The 18512-nt window shown below is 31.3% G+C and overlaps 2 protein-coding genes and 1 long non-coding RNA gene across 3 annotated transcripts; 1 reads left to right on the top strand and 2 right to left on the bottom strand.

Moving 5' to 3' along the window:
* Positions 1-4729: 4729 nt before the first annotated feature.
* Positions 4730-7518, bottom strand: LOC140962394 (thiamine phosphate phosphatase-like protein). Its single transcript, XM_073421260.1, has 4 exons — positions 7277-7518; positions 6327-6448; positions 6013-6211; positions 4730-5291 (listed from the first exon to the last, which is right to left on the bottom strand). The coding sequence occupies exons 1-4, from the start codon at positions 7415-7417 to the stop codon at positions 5055-5057; spliced, it is 699 nt and encodes a 232-aa protein (XP_073277361.1). The 5' UTR covers positions 7418-7518; the 3' UTR covers positions 4730-5054.
* Positions 7519-13589: 6071 nt separating this feature from the next.
* On the bottom strand, positions 13590-17612 carry LOC140963187 (protein NDL1-like). The gene is made up of 11 exons (XM_073422472.1): positions 17280-17612; positions 15875-15974; positions 15643-15740; positions 15403-15491; positions 15237-15297; positions 15068-15154; positions 14906-14983; positions 14749-14805; positions 14576-14631; positions 14321-14456; positions 13590-14126 (listed from the first exon to the last, which is right to left on the bottom strand). The coding sequence occupies exons 1-11, from the start codon at positions 17340-17342 to the stop codon at positions 13905-13907; spliced, it is 1047 nt and encodes a 348-aa protein (XP_073278573.1). The 5' UTR covers positions 17343-17612; the 3' UTR covers positions 13590-13904.
* LOC140963188 (uncharacterized) lies at positions 15981-17185 on the top strand. The gene is made up of 2 exons (XR_012172669.1): positions 15981-16681; positions 16739-17185. It is a non-coding gene; the product is annotated as an uncharacterized lncRNA (long non-coding RNA).
* Positions 17613-18512: the final 900 nt, after the last annotated feature.

Below are 18512 nucleotides of genomic sequence, written 5' to 3'. Positions count from 1 at the left end.
GTGAGTATTATTTGTTCATTTGTGAACATCTGAAATATTTTATTTTAAATATTATATTCACATCTTACTTGATATGTTCATTTCAAATTATAAACAACTCAATATAATTTAATATGAATATAATGTGAATATTGATTTACCAAAATATTTTTCAATATAGTTTGCATTTAAAAAACTTAAAAATAAATGCAAACATAATATTAAATTTGCATTTACACATCAAACACTTATCCATAATATTTGACATTATATCTAACATGAAAAAATAATTTCTAAACATGTATTAGAAATTACGTCGATCTTTGGAATTATTTTAATGTGTACAAATTATTTAACCAGATGTTATATGTATACCGAACTATACATATAACTTAATAACACATTAATTATTATGTATTTATTTATTTATTTTTATTATTATTATTATTATTATTATTATTATTATTATTATTATTATTATTATTATTGTTTTTTTTAAAATAATAATAATAATAATAATAACTAAATTATTACCAACATGTGGGTCACACGTTACTACAACATGTGGGTCCCACGTTATTATTATTAAAAAATAAATAAATAAATAAAATTGAAACTTATTGCCGACAGCTGCGATTGAAATTTAATTGGTGGGTCTTTCAAATTTAATGTATTGCATGATTGATTAAACATAATCATCTCGTTCATAAATTGCCACAATCCTTCTTCCATCTTTCTTCACGCAGCGACCGAGAAATTCATTTCAGAATTTTTCAAACTTTTCTTCCGAGAACTTCAAAGTACAATAGAGATGAAAATTCTCCAAAAATTCTTTCAGGTAAATCTCTTAATATTATTATATTCATCCTCAAATTTCAAGTTTTTATGCAAAAACTTCAGAAAGAAATCTTTACGATATCATATTTTCAGAAAACGAAAACAAATTTTCATGGCAGAGGTATCATGGCTCTGATACCAAATGTTAGAGATTTTTCTTTAAATCATGTTTTTTACGTATACATGAACATGAAAAAACTATATGCGAAAGCTTAAATCGAGTGTTACCTCCAGCCATTGAAATTTTTTTGATTTCTCTGTTTGTCCTCTGGTTGAAGCCTTCTAAGCACTTCACGCTCTCTGTAGATGGTGTATATTTCTTATGAGGCGTGTGTGCTTAGGGACATCAATCGTCTCTATTTATAGGCATATCATACTATCAACGAGAAAAATCGAGAGTCTGAATGTCAAAAGAAGAAATGTGTACGCATCTCAATTTTCTAAAGTTGAGGTTGCGTACACAAGTTTTGTCAAAATATATAGGCAATGGCCGTCGTCAATTCCTACACGATACTTCTTTTAACATGTGTCATATTTCTTACAGAAAGAGCACATGTTCATCTGGATTGACGTGTTCACTCAAGATTCCTTGATTTCGGGTAACGTATGTTCTTATAGCATCAACTGTATAAAACAATTATTATTTGATTTATTTAGAAATCCAATCCAAAATTTTAAAAATAATAAATATTCGACTCAAATGTGCTTCCACAGTCGAGTGGTTGATTTGATAATGCTGTGTGTTTCAAAGGTAAGGTACTCTTGGCTCAATTGATGCGGCTATTTTTATTGCCTTGATCGTTGGTTTAATGGCACGACAGATCTTAAGTTTGCGTATGATTTCTTTGTTCACAAAAAGGGAAGATGGTCATGGAAACCTCTGATATCAAAGTCCTTCATCCTACCAAAGCACCGGTTTGCGCTTTGGGCCTTTGCACACTCTAAGTTTCTTACTCGGGATAGACTTGGGTTTGTTCTGGATAATTCATGTGTGTTGTGTAGTGATGCACAGTGTCACGTACCACGGACGGGGTTGGTCGACATCGGCGTTGCTCTCAAATTTACATTTGAAAAACAACAAGCCTCAGAAGTACAAAATTCAAAAACCAGTCTTTTTATTCATAACACTGAATATTACATTGTCTGCTACAACTCGATAACTAATGTTTTACAGCGGAAATGTAAAACCAGACATAACAATGCATTAACAGATACAACGGAAAACATAAATTAGAATTAAGAAATCACAGTTTTCTTCACCAGCCCCAGAACTGGTTCTGCTCTTCTTCTTCTAATAATTCTTCCTCGTTCTTATTTGATATGGGTTTGGTGGGTGAGTGATATGATTGTCACTCAATAAGTGGGGGCGGGAATAACTCCCAGTTTTCAAAACCATTTTAACAGAAAACAGTAATACCAATAATATACAGAAACTCTTACTTTCAGAACAGGAATCAGTATTCGGAAATCACAGGTTTCAGAACAGAAATCAGAATTCAAAAATTAAATAAGCCAGCACTGAGCACGTTCGTGAATTTCGTGGCTAAACTGATATCAGTCCCCTATATGTTCTATCATCTAAGGGGTGATGCCAGAAATCAGAAATCAGAATTCAGAATTGTTTCAAAATATATATTCCTACCATTAGTTCACTAAGTTCCAGTGCTTCAAAAATCAGAGATCAGAAATACATAAAGCAGGAATTATCAAGCTAATTTCAAGATATTTATACATAAGCCCACTTACTGTAATTTGCTAGAAATTTCAGTTGAAGTCTAGAATCTGCTGTTCTCGCTACTGGTTTCTACTGCTCCCAAAAATGCACTCTCTTAGCTCTAATTTCAACTGATAATTCAAGACTTCTGTAACAACAATTTCAGAGATTGAGGGTGTTATTTATATGAAGAAATATGACTGTTGGACTCCCTATTAATGGCCATAATATGTCATGATGTGCCATTAACAGTCTTTATTCCATGATAAATGCTTTAGTTACAAGCTCTAATCTGAATCAGTAGCTTATCTGCTGGAATCTCGCTACTGAACTTTTTCTGTCTGCTGGATTCTATCTGCTGGAAAGATGTCAGCTTCTGAAAATTAGTTGCTGTTGGATTTATTAGCTTCTGCTGAAATGCTAACTACTGCTGAAAATGCTAACTACTGCTGGAATTTCAGGTCCTCACACACAGGAGTCCAACGACCACATTTACTTCAGGTGCAGGATTTCGAAGAAGATATGGGATGGTGTTAGAGACTGGTTGAGAATGAAGAAAGGTACGGGATCGGCAACGGCTGTTCTCAAAGCCTTTTGAGGTGTTTACCAAGGCCTCAACGATTAACAAGATGAGATGTATGGCACCTGCAGCTACGATATGTCATGTTTGAAACACGAGGAATAGGGCGATTTTTGAAAACGAAAAGCCGGATGTTGACGCTATTATTAAGAAGATCAATATTTTAATTTATCGTTGTATTCCGAGTGCAATATATGTCATGGATGATGTGTAATATGTATTTTGACGTTAAGAACTATGTCTTTGTTTCAGTCTGGTTGTACCTGTACTACTCTTTTTACGTAATTTAATGGAAGTATTTCATTATAAAAAAAAAAAGACCAGACCTTGCTTATGCATCTAGCCTAATTAGTATATTTATGTCAAAGCCGGGAAAGGTGCATTGAGAGGTAATAAAGTGGGTTCTAAGGTACTTGAGGGGTGTATGTCTGTGGGTTTGACAGAAAAGAAGACATCGAGGATGAACTAATAGGAAGAAGACATCGAGGATGAACTAATAGGCTTTGTAGAGCAGATTATGCAGGTCCTCCTCGACAAGAGAAGATCGACCCCTGGATACATTTTTTACATTCGGTAGAAATGCAATAAGCTAGAAATCAAATTTATATCTTGTGGTTGCTCTGTCCACAACCAAGTCTGAATATGTGGCAATTACAGAAGCTGCTAAAGAAGCAGTATGGTTGAAAGGCTTATTAGGAGAGTTACTGAACCGAAGGTTGAGAGTTAAGTATTCAGTGACAGTCAGTGCACTACGTCTAACTCGAAATCATATGCACCATGAGAGAACAAAGCATATTGATGTCAGGATGCATTTCATTTGAAGCTTGGTGGAGCAAGGAGAAGTTGAAATGGAAAAGGTGTCAACTAGGACAATCCTGTTGATATGTTGACTAAACCTGTATCCAGCGCCAAGTTCCAACATTTCATAGATTTAGTAAGTGTTGGAAAGGTGAAAGAAGGTCGGTCATGACCAAGGAAGTGATTTTGAGGTCATAAGCTTACCAAGGTGGAGATTTGAAGGGAGTTGGTACGATTATGAGTTGATCAGGGGCTGCCATCTAGTATGGGATGTTATAAACCATCTGGTGTATACGTATGGTAGGGAAACAGAGAACAACCACAGGGAATCAAGACTCAGTGGACATCAATTAACTGCCAGAACAGAAATCTCTTGGTCTTGGCTGCTCATATATCTGCGCATATTTGAGGGCTTAAAAGACGAGAGATAGAATATAGTTGTGAGGCTCTCGAGTGTGTCATAGTCAAAATAAACCTGAGGATAGTTGTTTTCATTACTGATTGAAAGCTATCTTGTATTTTGTTCATGTACACTTCAACTTGGTTTTAGTGTAAGTGTCTCAATATCAAAGTGGATGTAGGGCGTGTTCTTTAAGTCCAAACCACCACAAACCGTAGTGTAAATCCTTTAATTCTTGATGTTTGTTTTTTGATCTCTGTGTGATACATTCTTGAGTGGTGAATCGTCACTGGTTTCTTGCACATCAAATACAATGTGCCAGCTAAAATTTGTTGATTCATTTCCATTTTTTTTAATGGAAAATGGTTGAAAATGATTTAATTTACATGACATTATCCAAAGTTGTTCAAACTTCAAAGTCTAGAATGAAATCCATTTGCCATGAGAGATCTTTAACTTTTACAACTATCCATTGGATTAAGTACATATATAACTTCAAGTTATCTCATTGACAGAGTTGAGCTTACGAAATTTAATTGAAAGCTACACACACAAGCATGTGCATCTATCTGTTCTAGAATGAATAGCTCAAACAACATGAAGCCTGTGTTTTATGCCAGTCGATGTTCGCAGAACGACTTCACATGAGTCGTCGAGGTTCATCTTGCTTAAACGGTTGTTTATCTTTAACAAATACGTACATTTGGCTCGTAGCAAAATAATTCTGTCTTCATTCTAGATACCAATTATAAGATCGAGTATAGGATCTTTGCTAACTCTTCCCCATCGCTCCATTCACAAACTTTTGCTTTGACAAGTTCCAAATTTTTCGATATGTGACCCCATAAAGGGAAGTTCTTTCTTGGCATAACCCAGTCTGTTGCAACAAGCTTCAGAGTTGGACAAAAATCATTCATGCCATCTCCTATGTATATTAATCTCTTGCTCCCAGTTTCAGATTGGATTCGATCAATCACACGACCCTACATTCAGAAGAAATTACAAAGATTACAGCCCGAGTGTTGACACAGAAGAACATGGTCGTATACTTTTATCATAGTTAGATCATACATAGTCTCCACACAAGTTAAATTTAGTAGACATATGATTGGAACTTTATTTTCGAACATTTGAAGATACTCTAGAATTAGTTGGCATAATCCAGCAAAATTACTATCGAGAAAAATACACATATATAACTAGTTTGGATTCCCCTGATACATTCTTGATTACAACACCCTGAGGAAAGTATACTTACATCATTGCCGGAGAAAATCATAGTAATGCTGATACATTCCACTTTTTATTTCCAAATATATTCTTTCGATATCTTGTTTCATATATTTTGGTGACTGAAACTTTATATATTTAGATAAATGACATCCATCTACAATTTATGTTCCAGATGATGTTCCTATCTCTTATTCCGTGATCTAGTTGAATAACACATATTTCCGTTTATGTGGACGAATCATTTGCCTCAATAGGAAAAGGAGATTGGAACACCATTTGGAACAAGAGAGCTGTCCTGGTGCTGATATGAACTTAGAACACTGTAATGGTTGTATGTTAAGAAAATGCATAAAACAACAATTTCACTATAAGTGATACATTTAAATGATTTTAATACTGATTAAGCAAGATGTGACATGCCAATATTAAAAGGCAATAAATGGATTGTTGCTAGATTCAAATATAGATTACCTTACATAAATTAGGAGGGCAGAGGTTACAAGCATGAGATGAAGCTACATCATGGCATGGGAAGATTCTAAGCCTACCTCCGCTATCTACGAGAACAGGGTTCGTTACGATCTCCGAGAAACAATGGTATATTCCGTGATGTTCCAAAATTGTTTTGATGTAAAACATATTCGAGTCGCTAGCCACCTTCAAATCACATCTGTGGCCATGCGAATTTGACCATTACACTTTCTATCTCAAACCAAGAGAAGAATAGAATCCAAGATCTAAAGTCACACCATTCACAAAAAGTTCAATAATAATAATGTAATTACCCAAGAGAATGAGCTGATAAAATCACCGAGATGACATGAGGATGCAACGGAATCCCTTTTAAGCACTGAGCAATATCATCAACTGTTTTCCCTTGAATGTGAAGCTCTTCCAACATCCTATCCTACAAGAATAGAGGGTTTATTTTACAATCCAATTGTGCAAGAAAAGTTGTAGAGCAGAGTCCAAAATTAACTGAAAATATCTTAAGTGGAAATGGACTTGAAATCTTGAATAATGTTAGTAACATGATGCTAAAAAGTCCCATGTATTGAATGATGTGCTTATACGCTAATTTTTGTGTCTTTACAATTTTTGTGACTTTTTTGTTCATTCTGATGACACCAACGAACATCTTTATCATATTGAAATTAGACATTTCTTTCTTCTTCATTAATTAATATCTTAGAAATGAAAGATTTAGAAGGTAGCCACTGATACGGATGTAATCTTCTTTAGTTATGTGTATAATCAAGGATGTGAAGGACATGGAGCTTATCAATATATTTAAAATCACATCCAGTTCTCTGGCTATATTTCCTGAGTTTTTTTGATATATAGAATACCCGTGCTGGCAAGATTATTTCACCTCAAGAACTTGGATTCTTAAAATAAGGATCCACAAGTATTTCATGTTAACAATACAATCTCAAGAACTGACACTAATTCAAAACCTTACCTAGCATGCAACTTCAATCATGAGCAAACAAAACAATAAAAAAAACATTTAATAGAGAAAAAAAAAACCCAAATCATACAAACTGAAAAAAAACCAAGCTAAGGATTCAACAACAACAGAATCATTCTCAATATATCTACTAAAGGTCGAAACTTTATTATTTAATCAAATGGGTTTTCTAACTAAAGGAAAATGCATACACACCAAAAGATTTCAAGCAAGTATAGAAACCAAATTGACATCGCATTTAATAGTGAGAGAGAGATGGCATACCATGAGACTATTCCAAGGCAAAGTGTGTCGAAGCTGAAGGAACAAATTGGTCAGACCCATATTTGTTATCACCCATCGGTCGCTGTCATCATCGATCAGCGTTCTGTCGAAATCAAACACGATCATGATGTTTTCAGCCATTTTTCGGCGGTTTCCGGCGTCCAGAGAAGATCGTTCCCGGTGGCGCCGCCCACTCAATGGCTGAAGTTTCCACAGCGCCAAAAATTAATTTATTTTTTAAGTTTATAGAATCAATGAATTAATTTATATATAATCTAAAATTTATTGAGTTCAAATTAAATTACCTTAATTTTTTTTATTATATTGAGTTCAAATTAAATTACCTTAATTTTTTTTAATAATATTACCATAAAATAAATTTAAAATTTTGATTATATGAAAAGTCTTAAAGATTTAATAAATTAAACTAGTTACACAACTAAAACTTTAATCTTTTAGTTTAGTAAATATGAATTTAAAAGGAAAAAATATGATTTTTAACCAACTAATTACCTTGCTAATATCCTAAAAAATGTAATTTTTTTTATAAATCATAATAGAAAATATAGATGAATATAGAGAATTCATAAGAGTTAATATTCATATGTTTCAATCACCTCATTTATAAAGTAAAATAACAAAAGTTAAATCTGTGTATTTATTATCTTGTCATATTTATTTTGATCACAAAAATAAAAAATCTAAACAAATATGAATAATCATTTACAACAAAAATATATTTATAACAATCTCCCTTATATGATTATTTCCATAGCAACTGTTTCGTTAAATTATCGATTTGCAAGATGGATGCTTTGAAATTCATCGGGACTCGACAGTTGTTTTTGCTAAAACTTTGACAGTAAAATCATATGGAAAAATTCTAATAAAAAGTTGATGGAGGTGATGATTTTATAAATAGATAAGTCACGTTATCTCCGGGTATTAAAATCTCTTTATGTAAATTCGAAGTCTTTTGTGGTTTACTGGTTGTAGTGTTTTTTGAGTTGGAAAATAGTTATACATCACTAATGTAATTTGTGAGATATGATGATGCATAAATTGCCCTAAAATATGATCAAAGCTATATATCTTTTCTTCATCTTCAAGTTGGCAAAAAGATATTTTGATAATCAAATTATCAAACAATTATCAATGAATGTGATTTATAAATATAAAAGTATTTTAGTACTCATGGATAAATATTCTTTATAGGAAATGTTTATTCCATCATTCTAGATATAATTGTCTTTTTTAAGTCTTTCATAATAAATTTATATTTTAAATATTCGATCATTTTAGTAACTTATTCAAAAGTAATAATTCGAATATATATCATGTATTAAAGTTAGCTCATATTGTCATTTGTCAACCATTTTTATTGACAATTTTTATAAATTGTAATTCTAGATGCTCATTATTTTGCATAATAACAAAAACACATTGAGAGCAAAATAAGTATCTATAAGTATATAATTTTGATCTCAAATAATTTGTGAAATATTATATTTTAATATGATTGTTATTCTTCATGAATAACATCATCCGAATTGAATTCATTGAATTAATTGGTCGATCATTTTTTTCATTTACTTGTAAGTAAAATAAGATATGGTTTTACAGGATATCGATTTCTTTCAGAACGACTAGCTTCCATTATTCTTGACATTGAGATATTTGTTTAATATTTTTTAAAAAGGTTCTTCGTAACTTCCAATTAGATGTTTACATTGTTCAACTAGAACTTTAATGAAGCTAATCAGTATATTCGATCTTATACACAAGACCAAAGAATGTATCTTGAGAATTAAACTTTGAACTTTATGTTCACTTTATAACACTTGGGATCGAATAAATTAAACGACAATGTGTTCTCAATAATCTTCTTTTAGCTTCTATTTTCTTCCCTCTCAATGTTGGAAAAATTGTTTCACAAGAATAACAAATGAGATATTTCTTCATAAAAATCTCATTGTTGTTAACTCAAAACATTTGATTATAAGATCCAAATATATAAAACATATTTACTATCTCTTCAAGAGATTCATTGTAGTGAATTTATCACACAATCGATAACTTTTAACAAATAATCAATTGACATAATATTTACAACATATGTTTCAGATATCCCAAAATATGATTGCATTTATTCTCAAAATCAATGATCTTAATATTTGATTGGAGTCAAATAAATAAATTAAACTAATATATTTATAATTATAAAATTGATATGCATATTGTAACGCCTCAGATTCGACGATTGTCCTCACTGTATCAAGACAGGTCTTTCCAGCGTGCTTATGTCCTCACTCACACGAATCTTAAGAAACTTTCCAGTGGGTCACCCATCCTAGAATTGTCCAAATCAAGCACGCTTAACTTTACATGAGATAATATACTATTCTTCTTTGAAGAATTAATCAATCACAGTGTATCGACTGTGTCCATTGATACTAGCACATTCACTTTAGAAAATTAATTAGAGACTTTCAATATTAATTTGTCTTTTTTTATTTTTGCTTTGAATCAAAAAACAATATAATTAAAATATTTAATCATTATTTTCGAATAATTTAAATTGAGAGATTTGACGTACCTTTTCAAATTCTTATATGTATCAAGTATGTCTTTTACCTTCAACCATGACATTCATATATCACGAATGTCATTTCACATCGAATTTTTTTCCTACATTTGCAAAAGAATATAAGAAAACAACATGTAATAAAATAGTTTATCATTCATTTAAAAAGTAATAACACTTTAAAATAAGAGTCTAATTTCAATCAAAAAAAAAATTTGAAACAAGTAAAAGTTTATATCCACAATCAAAATTAGAAAATATAAAATCCATAATCAAAATTTGGGAAATAAATATCTAAAAACCCAACATGTCCTTAAATTAAAAAATTCTCAAATCAAAAAAATTAGACCAAAGTGCATGACCAATTGATGTAATATCTCATACAATATATTGACATTAGAATAAATTCACAAAATTTATAAATTATTTTATGTCATCAAAATAATTTATGTGAATAAAAAAAACACATTCTATAATATTCTAAAATTCAGTTGAAGCAAAAATACAAACCTAACAAAGTTAATAGTAAATGCAATTAACCACGTACAACCAAAAAAATTAAAGAAATCGATTATTTATTTAATTTGATTTGTCCTTATTTTAAAATCTTAATAAATATTAATCAATATCAGCGAACATTTTTTCCAAGAAATGAAATCATTCAAATGTTAATTCGATCAAATATTTTTTACACAAAAAACTTTGAATCAATTAATTCACTATAAAAGTTCAAACGCTTGCCAGATAAATAGTTAAATGACTCAAATTGCCTTAAATTAGTTTAATAATTAACTAAATAAAATGAGTCAAATTTTCATAAATCATCTCACCAATATTGGGTGATTTACATAGAGGGATAAGCTAATAAGCTATCATAATTGTCGTTATCTAATATAAACCATTATATCAATTCATTGATTTACAATTTATTGTCTTTTTTTAACTGATGATGTTGCAGTCTCACTACCGCACATTCATAATTTTTATTAAATAGTCTATATAGTTTATCATCGAACATCAATTCACTAGAAATAGTGTGAAATAATATTTCATGCTTCTTTAAAAACATTAACAATCAACATATGATTTGAATCAGCATGTCAATAATTTTTTTTTATAAATCTTAGATATTTAATCATCTTCTTTACGAATATTGATAGTTTTATATATTTATATCGATATTTTTTAAAAAACTGTAATGAATTTCTCTATTTATAAGATCTTCAAAAATTCATTCAATCAAAAAGATAGTCAATATTATTCAAAAATTACAAAATCTTGGATCTTAAATTAATAATTTGTATTAACGTCATCCAATTTTGCATCTTTTGATCAATATTTCTTTATAATATTGATACACTTTGATATTTGATGTATTTATTTCAATAATATTTATAGATTAATTCAGATCTCATAACATATCTCAATCATGAATCTCTTTAGATTCTCAATATAATAAATCTTATATCTTATTTTGATCATAAATTTCTTTATATTCTCAATATATTAGATCTTATATCAGATTTTAATCGTGAATATTTCTCAATATAACTTTAGAGCCGTCAATATTATAAAATCATGATAGTTTATGGGCACCAATGTATAAATAACTATAATTATGCTATTTCTAGAGCACCAACTAATATCTCACATAATTGAATATCGACAACATGTGCTTTTTCAGGACTATCAACACAATGATATTTATCTTTTTTCTCAATTGGGTAAAACATCGTACTGATAATGTGTTATAATAAATCATAATTAAAAAATATAGCTGAATAGAGAGAATTCATAAGAATCAATAATCAATAATACAATTTTCATTGAACACAATCACCTTATTTATAAGAAAAAATTACAACATACAAATCATATTATATTGACATATTTATCTTGATCACAAATATCCCAAATCTAATCAAGAAAAATCACTTACAACAAGAATACATTTATAACATAACTGACATTTTAATTTTCTTGTATTCATTGTTTAAAAACGAAGAAATCGAACTCTTAAGGAGGCAACAAGAATAATGCTAGCTGATTCTGGTATTTTTTGAAAGTTTTGGACAGAAGCAGTTAACACAGCATGTTATACTTAGAACAGATCAATGATTAATAAAAAAAACATAGAACGAAATATGGATTATGGTGGCGAAATAAAATGTCAAAATTACGATTTTACGAAATTTAACTGTTAAATTTTTACTTATTTTTGTTAATCTAAGCGAGATTCTTAAGAATCGGTCCGAGAGGCAGATTCATGTCTCTTACATCCAACACAATCTATTTAGCTAACATTCGTCAAGTGTATCATTTCTAATACATAAGTGAGATACGTTCGAACACATTGAATACATTCTATTACACACATATATCATTAAATATTTATCGAATGTGACATTATATCTAAACAATTTTGAACATAATGATATTTTGATATAGTAAACAAACGTAGAAATAGATCATACACGATCATACTTTTTACTATTTTGTTTACTTGGCTGCTAAGACTTTGCGCGTACGAGATCAGGATTGGTGGCATTTTACCAAAACTAAGGGATAAAACTAAAAAAATGAATATTTATTTTTCTTTAAAAATTTAAAAAAAATTGTAAACAAAAAATCAATAATCATTTTTTTAAACGTTTGCAAATACTACTTAAGAAACAAACATTCTCGTAGAATTTGAGTTCAAAAAAAATTGAATTTTTAATTTTTGTTTTATAGAATTAATTTTTCTTTTTTGATTTAATGCAGTATGTAAGAAAACATGAGAACATATAAAAAAAAAAATGACAAATCATCATTTGATTTGAAAACTTGGCAATTAAACAAAAATAAATTATGATAAAACTAAAAATAACTAGTTTTACAAATGATATTTTTTATTTTTATGTATATACTTTTCTACATTCATGGGTATTAATAGATTAAATTATAATTTTTTACAATATGAGAATAGAAAAATGAGACAATCAATGGATGACATTCCAGTCAATTTAATTATCACATATTATCGAAATAATGCGTGATCGGTGGCTTGATGTAAGCTAGCACTTAAAAAAAAAAAAACAAACAAACACAAAAACAAAATCAAATAAAAAAATTTATTTTTCTTATGGTCTCTCTCACTATATTTGTACACAAGTCTTTATATGGAAGTGGAAAAAAATAGTTATTAAATTTATATTCTACGGTTGAATACAGCTAATGAAAATCAGACAGGCCAGCCCACAAGACTTGATGAAGTCACATTTTTGTATTTTATTAGTGATCCCACCCATAAAACTAATCCTTTCAAACGTCGTTTATATATATATATATATATATATATGGTGTACACGACCCACCAACCCGATACGGTTTAATCAGAAAAAAATTAGGTTTGGATTTGAGGTTTTCGGATTCGAGTCAGATCGGATAGGACCCGATAGTGGACCCGAAAAAAAAATGATCGGGTTGAGTTGGATTCNTAGGTTCGGATTGAGAGTTTTCGGGTTGGCTAGGGTAAAATTGCTCAACCCAAACCCAACCACCATAATTGACACCTCTATGCACGCCGGCAATGAATAATCTTCCAAATTATATTCCAATGTCATATACAATAAAATAAAATATAAAGAACCCAAGAAAATTTTGTGGTTTACATGTGCATGTAAGTTCTTTGTCATATCTAAAGATCTATTTTGAGAAGAAAATTGAAAATTCAATAGAGAAATATATGGTCTCAATAATTGAGCAAAAAAGAGTCACCATCTCATTTGCTCTGTATTTATTTTTTTATTGTTTTGCTATCATCATAAATGTCAAGTCACGATTTACACATCATACAAACAAATCAAAAGACTGCCTACAAATGAACGAATGATCCCACAAAATTCCCCACTCCCCAACCTTATGTTCAATAAAGAATTTTGTCTCTATCTATAGCAACGATATCTACCCTACTTAATTACTTGAGCAACAGTAGCATGTGGCAAATGAGTGAAAAAAAGAACTATCTTACCTCCAATTTACAGGGTGAGAACCAAACTAATATTATCTTTGTGACGACAGACGAGTCTTGATCGGTTTTAGTTTCAATCCCATGCTTTCTGGAGAGAGGAGATCAGGTGCAATACAGGATGGGCTCAATGGACTTCTAGGACTGCCACTGAATTGACTCGGCCGGTACAGACCGTATCCTGTGAGAAAATATTCCATGGGAACTAGCATTGCATGTGGTTGCTCCTCAGTCACCATTGATCCACATGCTTGTACCTGTAAAATAAATGTCAATTCATTCTCCCATGAGCACATGGAGGTCTGAGTGATGCCATGAATTGATATCTATCATACAAAGGAGCTCAATATTTCTGACAAAGATGTTCAGATTTAGTGGAACAGATGGGAATTGATATTTTTCATCTAACTTTTAAAATGCGTATCTTTATACATATTTGGTAAATTGCTACCTCAACCAAAGCACTGTATCTTCTGTCCAGTTTCGTGGTCATATAGAGGGACTCTGTATGAAAAGGAGAATTATCGCCAACAAATATCAGGGTTCGACATTTCAGTGTCTTCAACCCATCCGTGAGATCAGGTCTTCTGTTAATATCGGGAAGACGAAAAGTTCAACTATTTCAGAATCTAAACAAGTCAAGACAAACATTCCAGCCATGAAGAAAATGAAGAGTACGAGAAGCTAAAACCTTGAGCATCATTACCTATCTATAGCTTGAAGGAACCGCAACACATTTATGCTCTGCCTCTCATCAAGCAGCTGGAAAATAAAAAACTCACAATCGTCACATTTTAAAACTCTAGAAAACAGTGATTTAAAGAAAACATGTAAAGCAGTAGGCTTGGGGCCAAAGATAACAGAAATTAGAGTACTCACTCTCCTGCAAGCTTGAACTATGTCTGATTCTGGAACATCAGCACCACCACGAACTTCCTGATACAAACAAAAGCAAATAACGGGGTTAAAATAAAAAATATAAGTGCATTGAAGGGGTTAACAGAGCGGCATTGGGTGAACAGAAATATTAATATACCTTGCTGAAGTAACGGTGAAGCAAGAATTCCTTCAGCAGACCACACATTCCATAATAATACAGCAAATTTGACATCACCTGCATAATTCATTATATTTGGACATTGATATCTAACTGGATATACAAATTGTCAAAATTGATGGATAAAATAATAAATGAGACCTTATTACGTAGCCATTCTGTCCAAGACGGTGCTTTGCACAGAGGAGAAACAAGGATCAAACCAAGAACCCGCTCTCTAAATTTCATCTGGTAACATAAACCTGTATAAGTCACACAACAAAGATAAATTCAAGCATAATATAGTAAGACTGTTAAAACTAAAACATACGGCAAACAATGTGAGGACATAAGCTCCAGCCATGACACCCATACACATAACTGCACCAAGCCTGAACAAAATCAAAACTTGCAGATTAGAAGCATATGGCTGATGACAAAATTAGGTCTCAAGCAGTGACATTTGCCAATTGAATTAAATGCAGTCACTTGGTTACCTGAAATAGTTGAGCACTTCAAGAATTTGATCAGCTAAGTCGTCAACAGAAGGCACAGGATCATCAGAACAAACTGCAGCAGCACCCAACTGCAAGAACTCTTACCAGAGTCCCATTTAAACTTTCTGTGATTAATACTGTTTGGAATCACTATAAATACACAAAAAGTTCAAAAATGTACTGCAAGAGGCAGGAGAAAATCTGCTATGAAATCCTACATCATTTGGCCGATTTACAAACCTCATGCCCAGGAGGACTGATGTGGTAAACACAGAAATTGTGAAGCAGCAAAGTTGCAGCTTCAGGACAAAAGAACAATCCTTGAAAACAAGACATATCTGCCAACAAATATAGATTCAAGCACAATATATTATTAAATTGCAGACAGAAATGAATTATGAACACATAGATCTGAACAATAGAATGTTAAACAATGAACACATAGCTACCAGTAAGCAAACTCATCACTCACGATTTAAAGCTAAATCAGGATAAGTGACCAGAGCTGGTTTGTCTTGGTCTCCATAAACTATAACAGATACAGGACCATGGCCAGTTCGCACGATATGTTCCTGAGTCAAGAATATACATAACAGATAGTAAGCAATGCTTTACAATCATTATAAGTTTAAATCTTGACATGTAAGAAAATCAAGTGACCATTTATTCTTTTTCCTAAAACATAAAACTAGCTATGTACTAGGAATCATCTCTTAAGTTTTTATATCCATCAAGTGAAGGAAATGACCAGCATTTAAAAGAAACTATTTCATCCGAGGGGCAGAGTTAACCATGTGCTCTCACCCACTTTTTAGCTAGCTTACTCACTACAAATTGATTACAGGGCAAAGCAAACAAAAATTTTCCATTTCCCAATCATTCAAGACTTAAAAGTATGCTAAAGAATAAGTAATCTAATGCTGAAAAGTTGTGAAAACGATAATATGATGGTAACTTCCGACAATAGCAAAAGAAACAAAATAGATAGAGTAACAACCCAGCTGTACTTGCCCAAATAGTCCAACAAAGAATGTGACAGGTGTCACAAGATGTTCTAGATGATTAAACAGTTTTAACTACTGCTATAGAAGAATAAAAAAAGAAACAAGGGTCACGAAAGCCAATAGAATCTAGTCCTGATTTCCAACAAAGCATCTTGCAACCAGTATTTCTAAACCCATTCAATTGGAAAAATATCTACTTAATTTCAAGAAATATATAATCAAATGCTTATGGATTATAAATATCTTCAGCTAACACAAGCTAATAATGACATTAGGCTGCGCTCTCAAAATCAAGAAAAATATCAGCTAACACAAGCTAATAATGACATTAGGCTACGCTCTTAAAATCAAGAAATAATTCTGATAAAAACAGCTGTCATGATCAACATTCATCATTTGTATTTCAAGTAATAAAAACAAAGACAATATCGCCTTAAAGTTTCGAAATAAGTGAGCTCAAAAATAGAGAAGAAAAAGAAACTTGAACAACTGTTTCCAAAAGAATCACATTCATTTCCAGAATGGTCAGGACCACTTTACAGATAAACAAGAGCAATATGAATGAAGAAAAGATAACTTTTTTCAACCATGACAGAATTCATATGGCCGTCGGCAGACATCAGAATCAGATTCACAAGATCAACAAGCAGATCTAAAGTCACAAAAACCATGTAGCAAAAATGAATTCCTCACCAAGAATAACAAAATTCCCAAAAAAAGAACTACGAAAAAAAGAAGAAGCAAGATTACAAAAATGCCGACACGAAAAAACGGCCTGCAACGGAGAATAATGAATCCCAAATCACAAACCAACAGAAAGAAACGACGTAACGCATTCAACCCAAAGCCGGACCAAACAAACAAAAATGCAACCTTCCCGCCGAGATAAATGGTTTCCACATCGAGACAAACGGAATAGCCGCTTAATTCAGCCATCGCCGCAGCCTCCTCCCCTCCAGAAATCACAAGCCACGCACGCAGCAATCTCCCTCTCCCTATTCGTTCCTCCCCCGAATTCTTTCTCGCAAAAACATACCAGAAATCAACACATACATATATATATACACATTTATTATACGTATCGAGAAATCCTCGCGCTTTTCAATGGCTTATACACGAAGCGATCCTCTCGCCTTTCATCTCTCTACAAAAAAATTTCTCTGGAATTAATTTCCCACCGACGCTTGGTTTCTCTGTATTTTCCTTCTAGATTAGATAATAAAGAAAACAAATAAATTATAATGGGTGGCATTTGTGTAATATGACGATATAACGGATTGTTTGACAGCCCGTGAAACCGCAGTTAACAGCCGACAAATTTGACGGAATATTCTGACACCTGTCCTAATTTGTCGTCTCCCCCTTCAACGGCCAAAATCTTTCTTAAGCGCGCATTAAATAATAACTATCTAAGTTATAAATATTTTTCATTAAATTTTTTTTGTTTAAATAATAAATATCTAAAAGACATTGGTATTTTTTATTAAGAGAAAATTACATTTATCGACGTTTGATTATTTTTTATTTTGGTCTATTAAAATATTAAATTTGAGTCTTAATCATGTATCTTCTGATTTTTTTTATAATTTTATTCATTTCTCATCATAAATACTTATATAATATTATACAAGTCAGTGTCGCATCAGGACAACATTGATGAAACATGGCACCACGTCTAAAAAATATTATTAAAAAAAACAAAATAAAAAATTAATTTTGAAATTCGACAACTTTAAAAATAATTAAAATTTGATTACATAAATAACAAAAATGGCGAAAATATAAATGTGTCGAATCAAAAATGCAATTTTCCCTTTCATTAATTTTATAAAACTAATAAATTTTGTGATGGTTTTTTTTCCCTTTATTTTTAAATACTTTTACCCAATAGCATAATGACTTAATTCAATTGGAATTTAAAATAATTGGACTTTTTGGACAGCTTAATAGAATATACAGTTCAAGATAACATGAATTACTTTAATTTCGCAATATATTATATTATAAGAGATCGAACGAGTTTACGAACTCGATTCACAAAAGCCAACTCGAACAAAATAGCTCGATTACAAAAATATAACTAATATAATTTAGTCCAACTCAACT

Source organism: Primulina huaijiensis, chromosome 17, assembly GCF_012295235.1.
Source record: "Primulina huaijiensis isolate GDHJ02 chromosome 17, ASM1229523v2, whole genome shotgun sequence".
Lineage (NCBI taxonomy): Eukaryota > Viridiplantae > Streptophyta > Magnoliopsida > Lamiales > Gesneriaceae > Primulina > Primulina huaijiensis.
Note: the sequence above shows the minus strand (reverse complement) of the source record. Positions and strands in the feature narration are given on the sequence as shown.